Source organism: Haliotis cracherodii, unplaced genomic scaffold, assembly GCF_022045235.1.
Source record: "Haliotis cracherodii isolate W230 unplaced genomic scaffold, xgHalCrac1.p SCAF_8, whole genome shotgun sequence".
NCBI lineage: Eukaryota > Metazoa > Mollusca > Gastropoda > Lepetellida > Haliotidae > Haliotis > Haliotis cracherodii.
In genome coordinates, this window is record NW_027266341.1 from 19,647,233 (window position 1) to 19,666,944 (window position 19,712).

At 41.9% G+C, this 19,712-nt stretch overlaps 1 protein-coding gene across 3 annotated transcripts in view; it reads left to right on the plus strand.

The window, feature by feature from the left end:
* LOC139449490 (rho GTPase-activating protein 6-like) overlaps positions 1–19,712 on the plus strand; it is a 120,173-nt gene that overhangs the window by 74,061 nt on the left and 26,400 nt on the right. For all 3 annotated transcript variants that reach the window (XM_071230911.1, XM_071230912.1, XM_071230910.1), the window contains one exon: positions 19,420–19,573. In XM_071230911.1, coding sequence (XP_071087012.1) covers positions 19,420–19,573 — 154 coding nt within the window. The remainder of the gene's footprint in view (positions 1–19,419; positions 19,574–19,712) is intronic.

Genomic DNA, 19,712 nt, shown 5'->3' on the forward strand with positions numbered 1-19,712 from the left:
GACAAAGAGAAATGTCAACAATGGCGGCAGTTTTATCTATCCGGGGCTGTATTGTTTCCTACAGCAGTTAGAAGGCAATTGTGAACTCAGCGTAAGGTCAAAGTGTAATAAAGATATTTGCGAGATCGTCTATCAGCTGCTAATATCTTATGTCTTATGGAAATAACGTGTAGGTGTGATGAGATGCTTAATAAATTGTGTCAAAAAAGTCTTTTGGTAAGACTTTGAACAAATGTTCCTCGTCATTGTGTGCAGAGTTTGCTTACTGGCATAAATCTGAAAAATAATGTACCTCAATACAAACCACAATTATCCCTCAAGAATGTAAGGTTTTATTAACAGGGTTTGATATACATAGATTTCATGACGATCGAGGCCTCGTCCAATGGCCGATTTTAACGTTACGTCGACCAAAGCAATACTTTAACATATACTTTTGATGGTTGTTGATCTAGAACCATGTTGTGGAACTTGGCCTTGGTCTGTTTCCATGACATTCTTAAGTTAGCGTTAATCGTTCACAGCCAAAGGGGGTACATTATGTTTAGGCAAATGTGTTCAACAGAACAGATGTTTATTTCCGTTATGTGGGCCTCGTGGCCGATATTACAATTGCCTGTTTGCACGAGGCGCGTGGTTCACACTTGTGTGATGTACATACTTTTGTGCACATGTGCCAACCTTGGTGGAATTTGTTTTGAGAATAAACTGTACGAGTTTACGTTTGTGTTCGGGTGTCAGAATACATTGGGCATTCACAACAATTAGACTGGCGCTTAGTCTCTAAAATATGTGATTTTGATAGAAACAAGCAACTACATTTAAATTGAAAAGGAGCCCCTGTGGGATGGGAATGAACCTGTGGAAAATCTAGACTTGGTTTATTTACGACTATAACATTACAGTAAAGGCTGGGCGGAAGTGAAGTAATATGGATCAGGGACTGTGAGACATTCTGACGCAACACTGAGCAAGGGAACGTAGTTTTTTGTGAGTTTTAGATATCTGACAATGAAGTGTTCAATTTAAGTTCACGTTTCAGGTATCGGAGATATATTATCCCAAATAAGCAAAATACGACATTCATTTTGGCGAGAGTCTTTAAGACGGACATAAATGTTCACTGTAAATGGACAATGCTTCTTCCGAAGACAACTACACACTCTCATGGTCACTTTATATATCAATAATAATGTATGTATTCAGAGAATATACACTCATTGTTTCAGTACGTATTGGGATGAAAATATACCAACAGAGATCATTTTAGCCTGTGCATTGTGTGTTCAGCGACGGCCGATTGTCTCCGATTGTCTTTAACAAACACACAAACAGAAAACAATTAAGCGCTCCTGTTTTGCCGACGTAAGCGTTTTGGCTGATCAATTTCTGAACAATGAAGTTCCCGGAAGCTGTTGTCACATTGCCGTTCCTGCTGCTGTAGTAACCTCAAATAGTGGACAACCCATTCTCGGTGTTCTCATGATCGACATTAGATACCATTGTCCACCCTAAACCACGCCAACGTCATATCGAACAGTAGACCTACGCCTTCAGGCTAGTTCCGAACACGGCTCAATACATTCTCGATATTACCATGACCAGTACGCATGCCTTATATCCTGAGCTGACCAGGAAACATTGATAGTGGAAATCCAACCGTTTAGTCTTCGAAAAAAATAGTCTCGTGGCACGTGCTTAACGAGACGAGATTTCTCCGAGAGAAGATAAGTCACATCGAGGCTCTGGCGCCATGTCCTTTTTATTTGCCCAGAACTCACCTTCTCTGTCACCCTTGAGAATTGTGGATAAAGTAAACATGGGTCCTATTTTGCTTATTGTTAGTGTGAAATTGCACGGCAAAGTTGAGGCTTGTCGTGGCGGTAAAGGAGACGAACGCTGTCGGACCGTCTGATTCGCGTAATTCACACCTTCTCACTTTGAAGATGAAGGTTTAGGCACGTCGTGTCATCCCCGGCACGAGACTGACTTCACACCGAGGCTCTAAACACGCTGGACGCGCACAGGCAGGTCCATTGCAAACAGATGAGGCGTCCATTACACATTCCCATTTAGAAACTGTCTCTGCTCTTCGTATTTGTTCAGACATTTTTTCAAAATATTTGAGGTAATTATAAACGCCGGACCCGGAAGCGTCTAACTGCGGTGTGTTTGGAGAGAATCGTTGTTATGGAAGCGGGAGTTTCTATAAATACAGATTTCTTTAGGTATTCGTTAATGGAAACAAGAGATGTAACATTGATTTAATCATTATTGATAACATGGGTGTTGCTTGTAGCATTCAGTAGGATAATTGATACCCTTGAAGGCATATTGACCGCGTTAGTGAAATCAACACCGATGTCAGTGATTGACAAAACGTAAATGTAGTCCAAGGTTAAACGTAGAAATACCACTGATATGTAGACTAACGCTTAGTCTCTGAAAATTATTTGGATAGACACGAACAATTTCATTTAAATTTAACGTGAGCCCCAAGGAGATACAAGATTCAGAACATGTGGAAAATCTAGACTTGCTTCACGTAGAGCTCAGCAGTATAGTAATTGTAGGACGGAAGGGAAGATAATATGGTTCAGGGACTATGATATGATATGTTGATGTTTCCTTCAACTGAAAACCACATATCCACAGACAACTCGTCCCACACCATGACTGTGGAATGTGTGTATATTAAACCAAAACCAATATAATATTAAAACAGGTATAGACATTTCTGTTCCGGGGAAGACACTTTTAGAGGAGAGAAATGTATTGCGTAATAAACGATTTCATACACTATATGCTAGTCTAACAGGCAACGTGACAAGTATTGTGTATTTATGTATGTAATTGCATCTTCAGAAATAAGAGCGAGACTGGTCAAACAAACCATTTCTGAAACAGTATAGGCCTACACTATACGAAGGATTTCATAATGGATTTTACGTCAAGATTCTGGTGGCAGAGGCGGACATAGGATGTTGAAAAGGGGGAATGGGATGGGGTGCAAATTTTGATTGACCGAGGGCGCAGTTAAAATGTAAGGTGTCTGAAAAAGGGGGGACGGGGTGCGCATCCCTAAACTCCCCTCTCTGGATCCGCCAGTGGGTGGGATTAACGAGTCGCAACCGAATTGGTAACGAAGACCGACCAAGAGTATCGCATGGCCTAAACATACGATGACGCCATCATTTGATTATTTGCAATTACAGAGTATGACATTGATAAGTTGTAAACGATGTGTTTAATTGTTTCTAAATATGGGATCAGAGTACCATCGAGCATCAACTCATGTCATTTATTACACGTTACATGAATGAACCTCTGGTCTGTCATTAAGAAAGTCGCCCAAAGAGAATGTTTCGTCACTGACCTATTCCGTTTACCCTGGTGAGAGCAGATGAAATCTGTGGTGAACGCTGGTTGAACTTTCGATTAGCTGTAATTGGAATTTGTAGTAATCATCTCCTAATTGACCCGGCCACCCTGACTCCGAGAGACAAAGTGGAATAATGCAATGAGTCACTCGACAGACGACAATGGAGGACGAGCAGACGACTTCATACAGACACGCTTGACGTTTTCCTCTATATCCAGTTGTGATTTTGAAGGCACCCACAACTGATGCGAGATCGATAACTTCTTATTTAATGAAATAGTCCAATCATAGCTAATTTCCAAGGCTTTCCTGTTCCGACTAGCCCTCTAAGGAAGTCAATCTGTCAGAGGCATTTAATCAACGTCTTGATAACATTTTTCACGACGGTCATTTCTGACAATTGTTGATTTGATGAAAGTTGGATGTCAGCTTCAGGGTAATGACATTTCGATTTTCATTCCATTACGGATATCCTTTGTTCGGGCATTTTGGAGACCAAAACAATATCACACCCAATGTCAAACATCCAGCGTTCTTCACATCCCACTTTATGCATGATGCATGGAATCTCTCCCTCGATTATCCAGTATCTTGATTCTATTACACCTTCATCACAATGTAATGGAGGCGTTATACGCTGGATAATCGAGGTTGAACCAAGTCTAGACCAATTCAAGTAATGTTGACTATAATTACATGACATGTGATTAAGCTATCAAAGGGTCCATAAAAGACGACACAAAGAACAAATCTGTTCAATGGAAAGGTGTCAACGATGACACTCTAATTCTTGAACAATGAACTCACTTGTTTATCGAGAACATGTTCCCTTCTCAAAAGTACTGTTAGATGACTGCGTAAGGTCTTAAGCCATCTTTCTAAATAAAGCTTGAAGTGACACTTTGACTAGATCTCTGGCTATAAAAAGTCTAACACAGGCCTAACACTTGCGTATTTCTTCGCACTTTGACCTATGAGCAGGGTAAGCTGCGAGCTGTCACACTCGCCTGCACAAATAAGACGCGGCTTTCTTCAACAGACTAGTTCAACGTTACCCGTGTTGGGAAGTGTGAACATTATCTAAATGGCTTTTTTCTGACTCATATTGTCACAGTTAGCTTCAAAATGACTTTGAATTTTGACAAAAAGGACAGACAATTGCTCAGTCCAGTCATAGCTATTATAGGTGGCTTTGAAGTTGTCAGCGCTTACTGATGTTGCGATATTTGATAGTACTTACTAATGTTGAAAGACACTGTATGATGTGTTACTTTGTCATGGGAAAGGAAATGTTATATCATTAGAAAAAAACCCATAGGAGTGCCTATATGACGTGTTAAAGAGAATATTGGTTTGAAATGATCGGTTTTCTTGTCCCGTGAAGATACGGGGTGGAATAGGTCTTCAGCAACCCATGCTTGCCGTAAAAGGCGACTAACGGGATCGGGTGGCCGGGCTCGCTGACTTGGTTGATGCATGTCATCGATCCCAATTGCGTGGATCGATGCTCATGATATTAACCACTGGATTGTCTGGTCCAGACTCGATTATTTACAGACCACCGTCATATAGCTGGAATATTACTGAGTGCGGCGTTAAACAACAAACAATAAACAAAACGTGGCTGGTTGTATACCGGTTTATACAGATTCTTGGTTAAGGGGTCTGTGTTGTGTGGTTAAAACCTATAATATAGAATAAAGTCATTAAATCAAGTACTAAAGGTAGAGTTTGCGTCTAACTGTAAACATAGTATTTTTACCTTGACCCGGGTTATAGCAATGTACAGAACACGTTTGAGTTTAGACTGTTCACTGTTAAGTCTTGTTAACCACATGCGGTAATGTCCTTAAAGCGAAATATTTTCCGTTAAAAAGACAAAAATATGGATTCTGCATCTTATGACTAGGGCCCCTCTACACATTCGTTCTTAGCGCTAAGATGATCCTATTTTAGCTTCAGCCAGCCGTAGGCATCTACTATAGACTTATAGCAATGCAATGTCGACTTAGTTAAGGCTTAAATTGTTTAGATCTTGTTAAATCCATGGGAAATGTCATTAATACGACAATACAATGTAACAGAGAAAGTATGGATTCTGCAATTTTAGACTAGGGGCCCGTTAAACAAACCGTTCAGTGCTAAGATGATCCCGTATTTAGACTTACGACAGTCGCAGAACTAAGATCGCTTTGTGACAGTAGACCCTGTACGTTACACCTTAGACAAGTCAGTGTAATATAGTGTGTGCATCCTACTGCAGTAACGAACCAACACTATTGTAATGTCGCCGTGAAATGTGACAAAGAAAGGGTTAATTCTATGTGAAGTGGGCCCTGTACGTCACATCTGAGACGAGTCAGTGTTATACAGTATATGCACCGTCGTGTAGTAAAGGACGGACACTGTCGTAAGGTTGCCGTGAAATGTGACAAAGAAAGGGTTTATTCTATGTGAAGTGGACCCTACATGTCACACCTGAGACGAGTCAGTGTTATACAGTATATGCACCGTCGTGTAGTAAAGGACGGACACTGTCGTAAGGTTGCCGTGAAATGTGACAAAGAAAGGGTTTATTCTATGTGAAGTGGACCCTACATGTCACACCTGAGACGAGTCAGTGTTATACAGTATATGCACCGTCGTGTAGTAAAGGACGGACACTGTCGTAAGGTTGCCGTGAAATGTGACAAAGAAAGGGTTAATTCTATGTGAAGTGGGCCCTGTATGTCACACCTGAGACGAGTCAGTGTTATACAGTATATGCACCGTCGTGTAGTAAAGGACGGACACTGTCGTAAGGTTGCCGTGAAATGTGACAAAGAAAGGGTTAATTCTATGTGAAGTGGACCCTACATGTCACACCTGAGACGAGTCAGTGTTATACAGTATATGCACCGTCGTGTAGTAAAGGACGGACACTGTCGTAAGGTTGCCGTGAAATGTGACAAAGAAAGGGTTAATTCTATGTGAAGTGGACCCTACATGTCACACCTGAGACGAGTCAGTGTTATACAGTATATGCACCGTCGTGTAGTAAAGGACGGACACTGTCGTCAGGTTGCCGTGAAATGTGACATACAAAGGGTTAATTCTATGTGAAGTGGGCCCTGTACGTCACATCTGAAACGAGTCAGTGTTATACAGTGTATGCACCGTCGTGTAGTAAAGAACGGACACTGTCGTAAGGATGCCGTGAAATATGACAAAGAGAGGGGGGAAATGAAGTAGCTGTTGTTTACGACGTTGCGAGGTATAATACTGTCACTGTTGTCGTGGTCATGACATGCTTGTCAAGGAGCGCGGACAGGATGATTGTTTGATGAATTGCAACATTGTTTATCGTCAGGTATTGAGAGATTGATGAACCTCACTTGACAACTCAGGTGTCAACGTGAACGCGTATTGTGTACAGGTAGCGTCCTTGAGGACACGTGTAGGAGTGGTAATAACAGCATTTCGTCCATGACGAGGTGTCGACCTGCGGCATAGTGTACGTGTTTGGTGTTCAGGTAGTTGTCATAAGAGAACCACTTTTTGGTCTTGTTAAAACATAAATGTTGGTTGGTTGGTTGGTTTGTTGTTTAACGCCGCACTCAGCGCTATTCCAGCTATATGACGGTGGTCTGTAAATAATCGAGTCTGGACCAGACAATCCAGTGGTTAATATCATGAGCATCGATCCACGCAATTGGGATCGATGACATGTATCAACCAAGTCAGCGAGCCTGACAACCCGATCCCGTTAGTCGCCTCTTACGACAAGCATAGTCGCCTTTTACGACAAGCATAGTCGCCTTTTACGGCAAGTATGGAAAACATAAATGTCGAAGAAAGAGCTGACGATGAGCCTGTGTCAGGAGCACCCAAACCCTCTTTGTTGCATTTTTTATTTTAATCTGTAAATAATAAAAGTAATTGAATAATAATAATGCGCTTGTAAAGCGAATAACTCCATAAACAGTGATACATTATCATACCCGGGTCAGTGGATCATTGTGGACCCGATTTTCATTCTCAGCTCCCTTGGGAGTATACCATGTATGTGTAACTAGCCTGTTTTGAGCTTTGGTTAGGATAGTGGCTGCTACGTTTGGATAGATGAGCAAATCATGTGTTTTGTGTTTCAAACGCTATTGGATGTCCAAACTGGTGATGGTGATGCATTTGAGTGACACCTAATGTATGAGATACGAAGACAATCCCGAAACATGTTATCCAACGTTATGAATGCATTAAAACTGAAGATTGACAGCAAATTTATGGAACACCCATGGAATCCTTTTTTTGTAACGAAAATCATATGTACAAGCCTGTAGAATGTTTATGTGTAAATATGTACATATATGTACCCATTGCGAAATATGTACATATATGTACCTATTGCAATTGCAAGTTATCAGTGCTGAGTTAATTATATATATAACAGACCAGGTAGTGTCCTTAGGTAACCCGAAAGTCAATAACTTACAAACACCATTGTCAGCAACTCGTGTTTGTTGTTGCTTTGTGTTAAACATGTTGTACTAATTGCTCTGAACTTCTCATCGCGGTAAGCAGAAGTTCACTAAGGTGTAGGTAAACGCAAGTTCACCATGGTGTAATTTAGAGGTCGGAGTCCCAGTCTCGAAATCGTAGGATTGGTCTGATTATTCAATACATATCAGGAAGGGTTAGGGTCAAGAGTGACGTTTAACAATACAGTTTAAAATTCCTACCATATCTAAGTGTGAGATAGGATGTTCCCCACACCTTTATCAATAGGGGGTTATCAGATAAACTCAGTCCGTGTAATCCGGTTGCAATTGAAAGCTTGTGAATTGTACCTGGACATGGAATGTAGCTGTCAAATGGTCACTCCCCGGTCAGTGGGTTCGGACATTAAGGTTAATGGTCATTCTAGGTCTACGTTGATCGCGTGGGTGATCTCTGTGTGTCCTGGTCATCTGAAAGGTCTTCGAGGTCGCAGGGGTCATCACGAGACGATCTTGTCCGGCAGACGACATCTCCAGTGTCCCCACGTTGGAGCAGACGGCCATTTTGGAGATCCTTCTGTCGGTTCACTGATAATCATCATTAAGATAAATGGACATTAACCTGTGTAGAGTTGATAAGGATTTGGACTGCTGTACTGTATTTGAAAAGAAAAGGGTTTAGCTTTCAATGGCTATTTTATTATATCGATAATCCAGGTTATTATATTACTCAAATTCGAAAAGCTATTATTGTAACAATAACCCGAACTCTATGTAACTCAACATAGAAAGGTCAGTGTATTTGTGTATCGATAACCCGATCTTTCTGTAACTCAAAACAGAAAGGTCAGTGCTTTGGGGTACTCATCCCTGTATCTCTTTGAAATCAAACAACTCTAATCCAATGACCCCTGAACTCAAGGACCATGTGCTTAACGTCGCTACCAGCAATATTCCAGCTGTATGACGGCGGGCTGTAAAAATCAACTAGACAATCCAGTGACTGATATTGTGAACAACGAACCACGCCGTGAGGGTACGATGATGCCATCAACAAAGTCACCGGGCTTGAGCACCCGATCCATTTGGTCGCCTCTTACGACCACCACAAGTTGCTTTGGACCTGTTCAATCCTGGGCCCTCATGGGTGTTATGTCAATGGATAGATGCATAGAACTGATCGATGTTTCTTGAATACGGGTGATTTTACTTAGTGTGAGGTCGTGAGGAGTACATTGGTTATGTTACTGAGTGAGTGAAACGGTCGCAGCCACAGCGACTCAACAGTACTTCAACCTCAAAGAAAACCATCAGACGTAACAACCTTTCATGAGTTTATTCTCGCAGACGACAATCAGACGCCATTACCACTGAACTGATTGGTCTTGACCTCCATGGCCAGGAAGTAATTGACCACAGTTATTCGGGGCAGCGCACCTCCGTGCTGATCTACAGGACAATAAAGACATCATAATTCGGGCTGTCCGGATTTTACTGATCCGGACCTGACCCAGTGATGGTCGAGTTGAGGCTGAGAACTCGTTAATTAGCTACCTGTGGAACCGGTGTCTTTGAAGTTTCTGATCTGGCCTATCAACCTGCTGGTGGTACTTAGCGCGGGTTGTTGTGTGTGGATGTGGGAGGCAAAACGAGGAGCAGTCCCGAGCTTTATGGCAAAGGAAACAATGGTGACTACCATAAGCCTCTCCTACATAACTGATAGTGTCGGGGAGAGGGGTCGTCGTCATACTCGCTGTCATCACTGCTGGGGACGATCTCATAAGTCTTGCTTGCTTTTGAAAAAAAAACCGTTTCAGTTTTCTTTTGAACTAACATTTATCCGTGAACTGAAAATATTTACAGATTCCTTTGGGTTATATTCTTTTGATATTTAATAGATAGGAGTCCAGAGAATCTATACCTGAACCTAAATAAATCTAGACTTGCCAAAAGTACTGTAGACTTGCTTGGGGATTTCGGATACTTTTGTTTCAGTATCTGTTTGAGAAAGATGTTCCTACTGGACATCGTCTATTAGCACCACCAGATGGTCAATGTTAAAGGGGGCGGTCTCAAATCATTCTCCTAAAATAAAAGAATAAATGATATAAAATATGAAGAGGGTTTATGTTTATCCTATAGCATCATTATGGAATCCTTAAAATCCACCGCGGTGTATTTTACAGTACTGTTACAATGATTCCGAAGAGCACATGACAAATTGTCCGCCCAAGTCTTGTTCCAGAGTCGCCCCTTAGGCATTCGACGTCTTTGATTGTTTCCATTACGACTGTATCTTCAAGCCGAAGCCATCATGACGAACTCTTAGATAATTAAGTTAGTCCACGCTAGAATGAAACAGTAATACTTTTGTAACGACCCCTAAGGATGTTTAAGACTTCTGATTGGCAGATATCGGTCTGTGGCTGAGATGCCCGGATGATTACCCCCACGTAACACTATAATGACCAAGTAGAAGAAATTGCCTGTACGAGCCGGGGTTTGGATACCGGAGATGGGGAACACAATGGAAGATAACCATCTATATAACATAACGCACTCCGATTCAATGATCAGATCCTAGCGTGTGCTCTGATTGTAATCGTTTTATCTCTGTACCCGGTTATTGAGACGTGAGTTTGATAACATGTCTGGTCTGACCGTCTCCGCCTTCAGACAGAACGACAAAGTGTTAATAATCTCGAAGTTAATGTTTCGCTGAATCATCGTAACGTTCTGGTAGGGGGAGGTTTGGACCTGAATTGCAAGCTGACAATCCGGAAAGAATCCCTGCACATATTTCTTTTAGAATTGGTGACACTGGTGGCCCAGTTGCCGTAAGGCGCCGCATTTCGCTGTACTGATCAGAAACCTGTGATTGTGGGTTCACCCCGATTATGTTTCTAGGTTTGTCAGCACCATACCCGTGCTCGTGGGTTTCACCAAAGTGGTAAACGTCTGAGACCTGCATCACTTCCGGCTTTACTACTGGAATACTGTACAAAGTGGGATTAAATCCAACTCACTCACTCACTCGTTTTGAACACAAATATAACGATATACTGAAGTTTGTACGGAGATGTTCCGTTTGCAACCACATCAGCGGTAACATCAGTGATTGATGAGTGAGTATGGTTTTACGCCGCTTTTAGCAATATTCCAGCAATGTCACGCCGGGGAATACCAGAAACATGGACGTCACGCATTCTACCCATGTCGGGAATCGAACCTGGCCTTCCGCGCGAACTCTTTACCCACTAGGCTATACCATCGTCCCCTTAAGAAATGGGGTTGCATTGGATTACAAATCGTGAATTCCTCGAAATCCAGCACGCGAGAGGGACGCGGGCAATGTTCTCAAGGGTAGATCTTCCAGATGAATAGATGGCATGTGTGCCTGACGCGATTATCCAACAATGTCATAACCTGTATTGTCCCAGGTGAAATGCATTTGAGGATAATGTTGAGCCTCTGCTCTGATCCGTTACGTCAAGACCGCCCCGCCAGATGGCGCATTGATTTCTGCTGTACCCTTGTCCCTCAAACCGTGGATTATGAACCTACCAAAATAGCCCCTGGTCAGAAAGTCGTGGCTGAAACACATGTGACCAACGCCATTAAGTGCAATTTACCATGATGCCAAATTCCTAAGTCCTTTGTGAAGTGTTTGTGGCTTGGGGAACCATTTGTATAAGTCACACCAGAAACCAGATCTAAAGAAGAACAACCTTAAGTACATCTCGACTGCAGTCTTCTTGGATTTAAGTCCCATTTGACATTTAAGAATTGACCGATATGAAACAATTATAAGAAAACATTGCATCAATCTTAATATTGCAGCGGTGCTGTAAATAATAAAATCTGGATCAGAAAAGCCAGTGATCACGAGCATCGATTTAATTGGGATACGATGACATGCATCAACCAAGTCAGCGGTCTGTAAATAATCGAGCCTGGACCAGACAATGCAGTGATTGACACCATGGGCATCAAATTACGCAATTGGGATACGATGACATGCATCAACCAAGTCAGCAAGCATGACCAACCGATCCCGTTAGTCACCTCTTACGACAATCATGGCTTGCCATACGTGTTCGGAACAAAACCTATTCTCGAGTGTAATGTTGATTTCATACGCAGAGGTTCTTTGAGCTGTTTGCATACAAACAGGAATTCTTCCACAATGGTCTGAGCAAAGTGTACACCCATTACAAATGATCACTTTACGAACAGTTACATCCGAGCCATTAACTATGTTGGTAAAGCGGGCCAACCGAGTAAACCCTTGCATAACGTTGTTCTGCTATACCTTACCTGACTCCATTATCATCGGCTCGATCACTCAGTGTGGCGTGCGATGAGCTCACGACATGATGGCCTGACGTAACGGGGTTAACCCTAAGCTTGTAGAAGTGTTGGGGAAGCCCTCTCAAGGAAGCCGGATCAAACAGTTAGCATTTATAGTGTCAACATTGTAAGAATGGAGTATGAGTGCTTCAACAGTTAATGATATTACGTCTATCGGCGTGTGTGTTGTCAAGTTTTCCTTCACCTACCACGTGTGCGAAGAACGTTGCGTTGTGGTGATCTCACAATGCCTTTCACGATGGGAATTAGCGGGGCATTTCTAGATTATTGACGAGTAAGTGAGAATGGTTTTACGCCGCTTTTTGCAATATCACGGCGGAGGACAACAGAAATTGAACCTAGGTCTTTGGCGTTACGAGCGCTACCCCACCGCCACTGAAATTGACGAAGTCGTAATCGTTCTGTTGGTAGCTGAATATGTCACTACGAACATAATAGTAATCCTGCTTCATATTGTGTTCAAATGCATATCTTTGATAGAAGGGTAGCCTAGCGGATAAAGCTTTCGCTCGTCACGCCGAAAACCCGGGTTCGATTCTTTTTATATGAAAAGGAGTTTCTACACATCCGGCGAAAAGACAAGACTAACGGCGTTTCACAGTGTATGCTCGTGTCGGTAAATGAGACAGAATAAATATTTATGCTAGCATTCTTTAACATTTGTACGAGTATAGTGTAGAAAGGGCCTGTTGGGATTGGTGGTTGAAGCGTTCGCTCGTCACGCCGAAGATACGGATTCGATTCCCAATGTGGGTACAATGTGTGAAGCCCATTTCTCCGCGATAGTGCTGGAATAGTGCTAAAAACATCGTAAAATCAAACTCACTCACTAGGGCTATGATTTATTGACACTTCTAACATCACTGCAAGGTCGACTGACATTTAACATTAACACATCTGGCACCTCTGTTCAAGTATAACCCAGCACAACATATGTACCCATTGACATCACCATGTTAATGCTTGATCTCCTTTCCCCTTGGTGAAAGGTGCCAATCTGTCGAAATTACAACAATGAGTAAAATCGAGGTATAATACTTTACATCAGGTTGATAAGACGCTAGTAAAGTATGCGCTAAGCTGAGCATAATGGAAGACAGATGAAAGACCTTGTCGCCGCCATTTTACAATGGTGGAAAATTAATTAGTAGGAAGACCAATGAATTCGAACCAGCAAATTGTATGTGTAGATTGAACACGGGATTTCAGTGATTGAAAGGGGCGGAAGGGGGGTTTATATTATGGCGTGCAATTATGGACCCTTATTCACATTCTGAATAAATACTGTAATTATCAACTCTAAGCCTTTCATTCAAACCCACAAGAAAGGAATTGCGTTAGACTGGTTATTCGCATTTGCAACGACGCGTTAGTGCCACGGTCGTATCATTGGCGAATCATTACGTCAACCTAGTTTGAGCTTTTAGCACGGCTGTGTTGTCTGTAGTAATAGCAAGAGAATTGGGTTGTCTTTCCCGTGAAATATAATACTTCCTGTATGGACGACCCTTACAGTATTACACAGGCCGTTACGATGTGTAGACTTCATCATTGACTATTTGTGATGTTTAAAAGGTCGTACTAAACCACGGTAAACAACATGTTTACTTCTACTGAATTAGAAAGGAAAATTTGTAAGATTGTTTGCCCAACTATTAGCTAAGACCACCTCTACGTGTGTGAACAACGTCCATTTGCCTCTTTACGGCCTTTTGCTGTTTACAGGGGGGACTTGGGGGATTACCTAGGTGGCGTTAGACGATATATCTGACCCTCCACTGACCACTTGAGGGAGGGAGGGTCAGCGTCTTGTGACAAATTAATGATGAAGGGGGATAACTGTCAAAAATACACAATTAGCACCCCTAAATATCCCCACTGCCCCAAACAAGCCCTGCTCCATTGTCCAACATGTACATTCGCGGTAGTTATTCCCAGCTTGGCGTTTAAAGAGTGATAGATCACGTCATGCTGAGGGAAAAGGTGAAAATGGATGACAATATAGGTTAATACTCCAAGCATTCTTCACAGGTGCTGTACAATACCTGAGCTTAAATTGCCCAAACAACCCGAAATTTTCATAACAACCAGATTTGTCTGCATTAAGAATCGACATGCTTCTCCATTGAGATCGGAGACTAACCATTATCAGCTTGACAGAGGGCAGGCAAACTCGGCCAACCTTGCAGGCACTGATATCATCATCTTATCTCAGCCCTTTTATTTTATCTCGTCCAAGTTCACAGAGCGTTGACCTTTTGTTTGATAGGGTGTATTTTACCGTGAAAATTTACAAATTGCATGTGGGTAAGTATAGCCAGAAGGTCACTACTCCATACTGCTGGACCGAAACAGGTTAAAAGAATCCTGCACGAATGACCTGATCAGATGTCACGTCTTGAGTTATTCTGTTGAATTAACAAATCAGCAAATGGCCATATATGTTTCAAGAATTTGCGATGGATTGGAGCAAATGACATATCAAAACGGAGAAAAGGGATGCCGGTGATAAAGATGGCGCAATAAGCTATGCAGAGTTTTGTCCCTTATACGTGACAGGATCCGCTGCACATAGGATCCTGGGGCAGCACTATACCTGTGCCCGTGATTCACACACGTGGTAGACGTATATATCACATGGACAGTAAACCTACCTCACTCACATACCTACATTAGCGAGTTTGGGGAAGGGAGGAGAATTAGAACAGCGTTACTGGGCCGATTCTAAGGGCAATAACGCATAACCGGGTTAGGTATAAATTTTATTGCAGGACACTAGAACGAAATTTGATGAACGCACTCAGATGGTATTTTTATGGGAACAATCCCGAGGTTAGCCGAGGGCATATGAAGGACTAAAGTAGAGGATATTGTTAGCTGGAATTCTAACTTGGGTCGTTGCTACAACTATTAGGGTATTGGGGCTTGCTTGTTGCTCTCTGTAATGACAGCTTACCACGCCATTACGGTGGGTGGTTATCCAGTGCTGACCAACTTCAATGCGTTTTCCGTAACCAGACACGATTTCAGTTTTTGATAAAACTGGAACAGTTAACGTTTCCTTGACAGAGTTGGGGAATTTGAAACATGGGGGATTCTGTTGCACGATCGTCTGAACGCTCATTGCACTTGCGAATATTAAAATTAACATTTTGGGCTGTACTGATATTTTAATGATATATTAAAGATTTCAAAGGCACAAATGCCAACAGGTGATCAGAGGAAAACCTCGGAATTTTGTCACCTTTTTCGATGCAAGAAAGGTGAAACATATTTCTTTGTTTTTGTTACGATAACCTGTTTTTTTATGGTGCCTAAAGCTTGCAGGGTGTAATTCATTACCTGCAGCAGATTAGGCTGTCTGTCAATGCAAGCCTCAGTGTCTTCCCCGGGCGAGATGGATGTCATTCTTTAACCAACCGCATGTTTAAGTAATTATAATTCATTTGAATATAGGCCTGAAGGTACAACTCCTGCATTGTTGATGCAGGTGTCGGGAAACACGACTATTAATCAGTTGCTAATTAATACACGGCGCATTCATGTTGCCACAAAGGTTCAGTAATTCGATAACTGTCTGTAATGTATCCTAATTGCTTCATTATCCCCAGTTGCTGGTGTTCCATATCGGGGGGATGTATATCGCAGGTTCAGGGAGTAATTAACACTTACACAACAACGTGACACGCTCATTGTTGATCTGTTACAATGAAGTTCTCATTAAAATGATTCTGAATGTTTTGCAAATGTTTCAAAGGACGTATATCTCAGACCGAGGTGTTTATAATTGCAATATATACACGACATGATGCAAGGAAATATTTAACAATATATGTTGAAATACTGAAAGATATTTAAGATCTTTAATTAGAGGCACGGCCCTTATGATATGAGGAAATATCCTCTTCGGGTCGCATTACTAAATATCCAATCTGCATCCTTATGTTAAATTGCTCTGGTCCCCTGAAGATTCCGGGCTAGATTCGGTCTTCAGCAACCAATGGCCGTCGAAGAGGCGACTAACCTCGGATGGTCAGGTTCGTTGCCTTGGTGGATGCATGTCATCGCATGCCAATTCTGTAGACCGATGCGCATGATGTCAATCACTGGCTCGTCTGGTCTATATAGCCGTTATGTAGCTGGAATATTGCTGAATGCGGCGTTAGACAACAAACACTAATTTCCTTTGCATACATTGAAGAAATAACGCAGATTTTATACAGAACGCCGTCATATAGTTGAAATATTGAGTGCAGCGTTACACAAAAACAATCTTTGGTGCCCTAGTTTTTATTGTTAAATACAATACACATATTTCGAAATCCATTTATCGCATCTAATGTTTATTGTTTTGTTTGTTGTTTAACGCCGCTCTCAGTCGAATGTATCTAATGTAACTGATATCAGATAATCACCTGACACACTGGACCGTCACTTGGATCTGTTGTGTCGATATTCCCAGAGAAACCCATAACCGCTGTTGAGTTGTAACTGAAACAGTTTCGTGGAAAAAACAAGATTTAAGACACCGTACACATGACACGTTAATTGTGTCACATGAGACAACTTTATATGACACGGGGCGTTGTTTAGCAGCAAACATGATACATTTATACAAGGCACTACTCTAATCTTATGAGCTTCGTTTACCGGGTTCGAATCCCAGATTCGCTCTAATTATGATACTAGGTCTGTTGGAACCATACCCGTGCTCACAAAATGTTTAATCTCTACGACTACGACCTTTGTCGCCTTGGCTCCCGTCCCAGATAAACACCGTATGGTTAAACAAAAAGCGTTTGCCATCAAGCAAAAAAAAAGCTAGGATTCGATTCCTCGCATGGGTACCATGCGTGAGGGAGCGGTCGGGTAGCCTGGTGGTTATAGCGTTTGCTCGTCACGCCGAAGACCCGGGTTCGATTCCCGACATGGTTACAATGTGTGAAGCCCATTTCTGGTGTCCCCCGCCGTGATATTGCTGGAATATTGCTAAAAGCGGCGTAAAACCATACTCACTCACTCACTCACTCACCATGCGCGAAAGACATTTTTAACATCCTGCCATGGGTGATTTATCTTAGAAGCGGCGTAAAACAGTACTCACTAGTACCTACTAAGCTCACACAGCGTGATTTATCTGAAATGCAGTTTAAAGTGGCTCTAAAGCGAACTCTTGATTTGAGTTGTTTCCATCTGGTAGCATATTCTCTTGGGTCACATCTTTGCCTCCGACTTAGCCCTACTCACAAATCCACCCCCAACATCAAATACACTGTTATAGCTCGGGGGATTACTGCGAAAGCTACGTTGTGGCTCCTGCTCGTAAACCGGTGTCACCTGAAACTGACCCGGGCGGACAGAGGGGACACGTTTCTCCAGCAAAGAATGTCCCTCGCTAAAGTTACGACTCCGCTTGTCGTGTGAGGTTAGAAGTTCACATGGCCCAACGGTCATCTTGTGGTGTTGCCCTAAGCTACAGATGTCCGTTCGGACTGAGTTTGCTGGTCGATCTTCACATAAGCGATAAATATGGCCGGGGTAATGGCCACGTAAAACCAAGTTAAATCCGAGGAAGCTTGTTTAATGCATGTCAATCAGCGATTGTGAGCAAGAATTATGATTACAGTAATCTGACACCCATGAGTCACTATGGGTTGCAGTGTACATAAAAACAAGGCAAACTTGGGATTTGATGTGTATTGCCACCTTGCTGGTAGCGTTTGCAAACAATCACGTGGCTGTAACGCGTGTGCCAGGTGTAAATATTGACATATACGATAAGATAAGGAACTTGTAACTGTACACGACAGAGTGAGTGAGTGAGATGAGACTTTGAGTGGACGTATGTATAAGCAGCTTGATGGTCGCTGATAACATTGTCGTTAATCAATAGGTCTGTTACTGTATATAGAATGCGGTAGATGATCAGAGGACTTGTGATAACATTATTGATAAACAAGGAGACATTTGGCAGACTTCATTATTACCATCAGCACATCATCATCATCATCATCATCATCATCATCATACTGTTCAACATCATCAGGGGCGGCGGGGTAGCCTAGTGGTTAAATCGTTCGCTCGTCACGTCGAAGACCCGGGTTCGATTCCCCACATGGGTAAAATGTGTGAAGCTCATTGCTGGTGTCCCCCGCCGTGGTATTGCTAGAATATTGCTAAAAGCGGCGTAAAACCTCACTCACTCAGCATCACCATGCTTTTCTTCACCATCATTATAGTGTTCATTATCATCATCATCATCATCATGCTGCTGCCTTTACGGCTTTTTTGCCCTGCAGCATGGGGCAAGATTAGATAAGATAAGATAATATTTATTGCAGAAACATTCCATCACGGACAAAACATTATGATTCATATATACATATATACAGACATACATAATTTACATTCCTGTAGACACAAAAACCCAATCAGTATTACATATTTGATTATATTATTACAGTAAACTACGGTTATAACGAACTCAAAGAGACCACTACTTTTAGTTCGTTATAACCTTAGTTCGTTATAAGCATATATACATCAAATGGCCGGGACTAAAAAATAAGTTCGTTATAACGGTCAACCCGTTAGAAGCGTGTTCGTTATAACCGTAGTTTACTGTATACAAAAAATGTCAAAGGTTGATTATGAAGGGGTATTTATTGTTTGAAATGATAGACATGGAAACAAATACAGTTGATACTGACTCCTTCATTATTTGACAGGATATGTGCACGTGATTTCATGACTGGTCAAAACTTGTCTAGATCATACAGATATGCAGAAGTAACAAGCTAGATGCGCATTTGAACAAAACAATATCAATTTATTGTGTAAATTTGAAAGACAAAATAGTAGTCTGCATTCAGTTGATCACACCACCCCATCGGATAACATACACAGCAGAAAGTTCCGGACTTCAAAAGTTTTTATTTCTCCTTAAACCATCACTGGTGGTATAAGAGCAATGTACACTGTATTACATATTTTGCATATAATATTTACAACAGGATGGCTATAATTTCGTACATCTTGTTTTCGAGCATATTATTGATATAAACTTAAATATTTCATTACATCTGTAGCTCTGTCATGAGACTAATTGACGAGTTACCGTCTTTACACTGGTTACTCTCGCCAGAAGCGCTACCTACCGTGTGTAATATGTTCCTCTTTCTGTTGTTGCAGGGTTCTTGTACGTGGTGCAGCGTGAGCGGAAGGAAAGTAGTGCTAAAACCAGTCAGTTTACTCCAACTGACGGACGCGGAAAGAGTTGCGCTGCAGAAAATAGCTGTACCCAAACTTCAGTCTATGGACATTGGTCCTTTAGCTGTTCCCAAAGGTAAGAAAGACTATGAACTAATCGAGACTAACATCTGACTTCAACGTCCCATCGCATTTTTTTTAAGGTTATCTTATCCTGTTATCTTATAGTCTGACTGGCGGGTGCTTACCCTTTTCGCGAACACCTGGCGTCATCG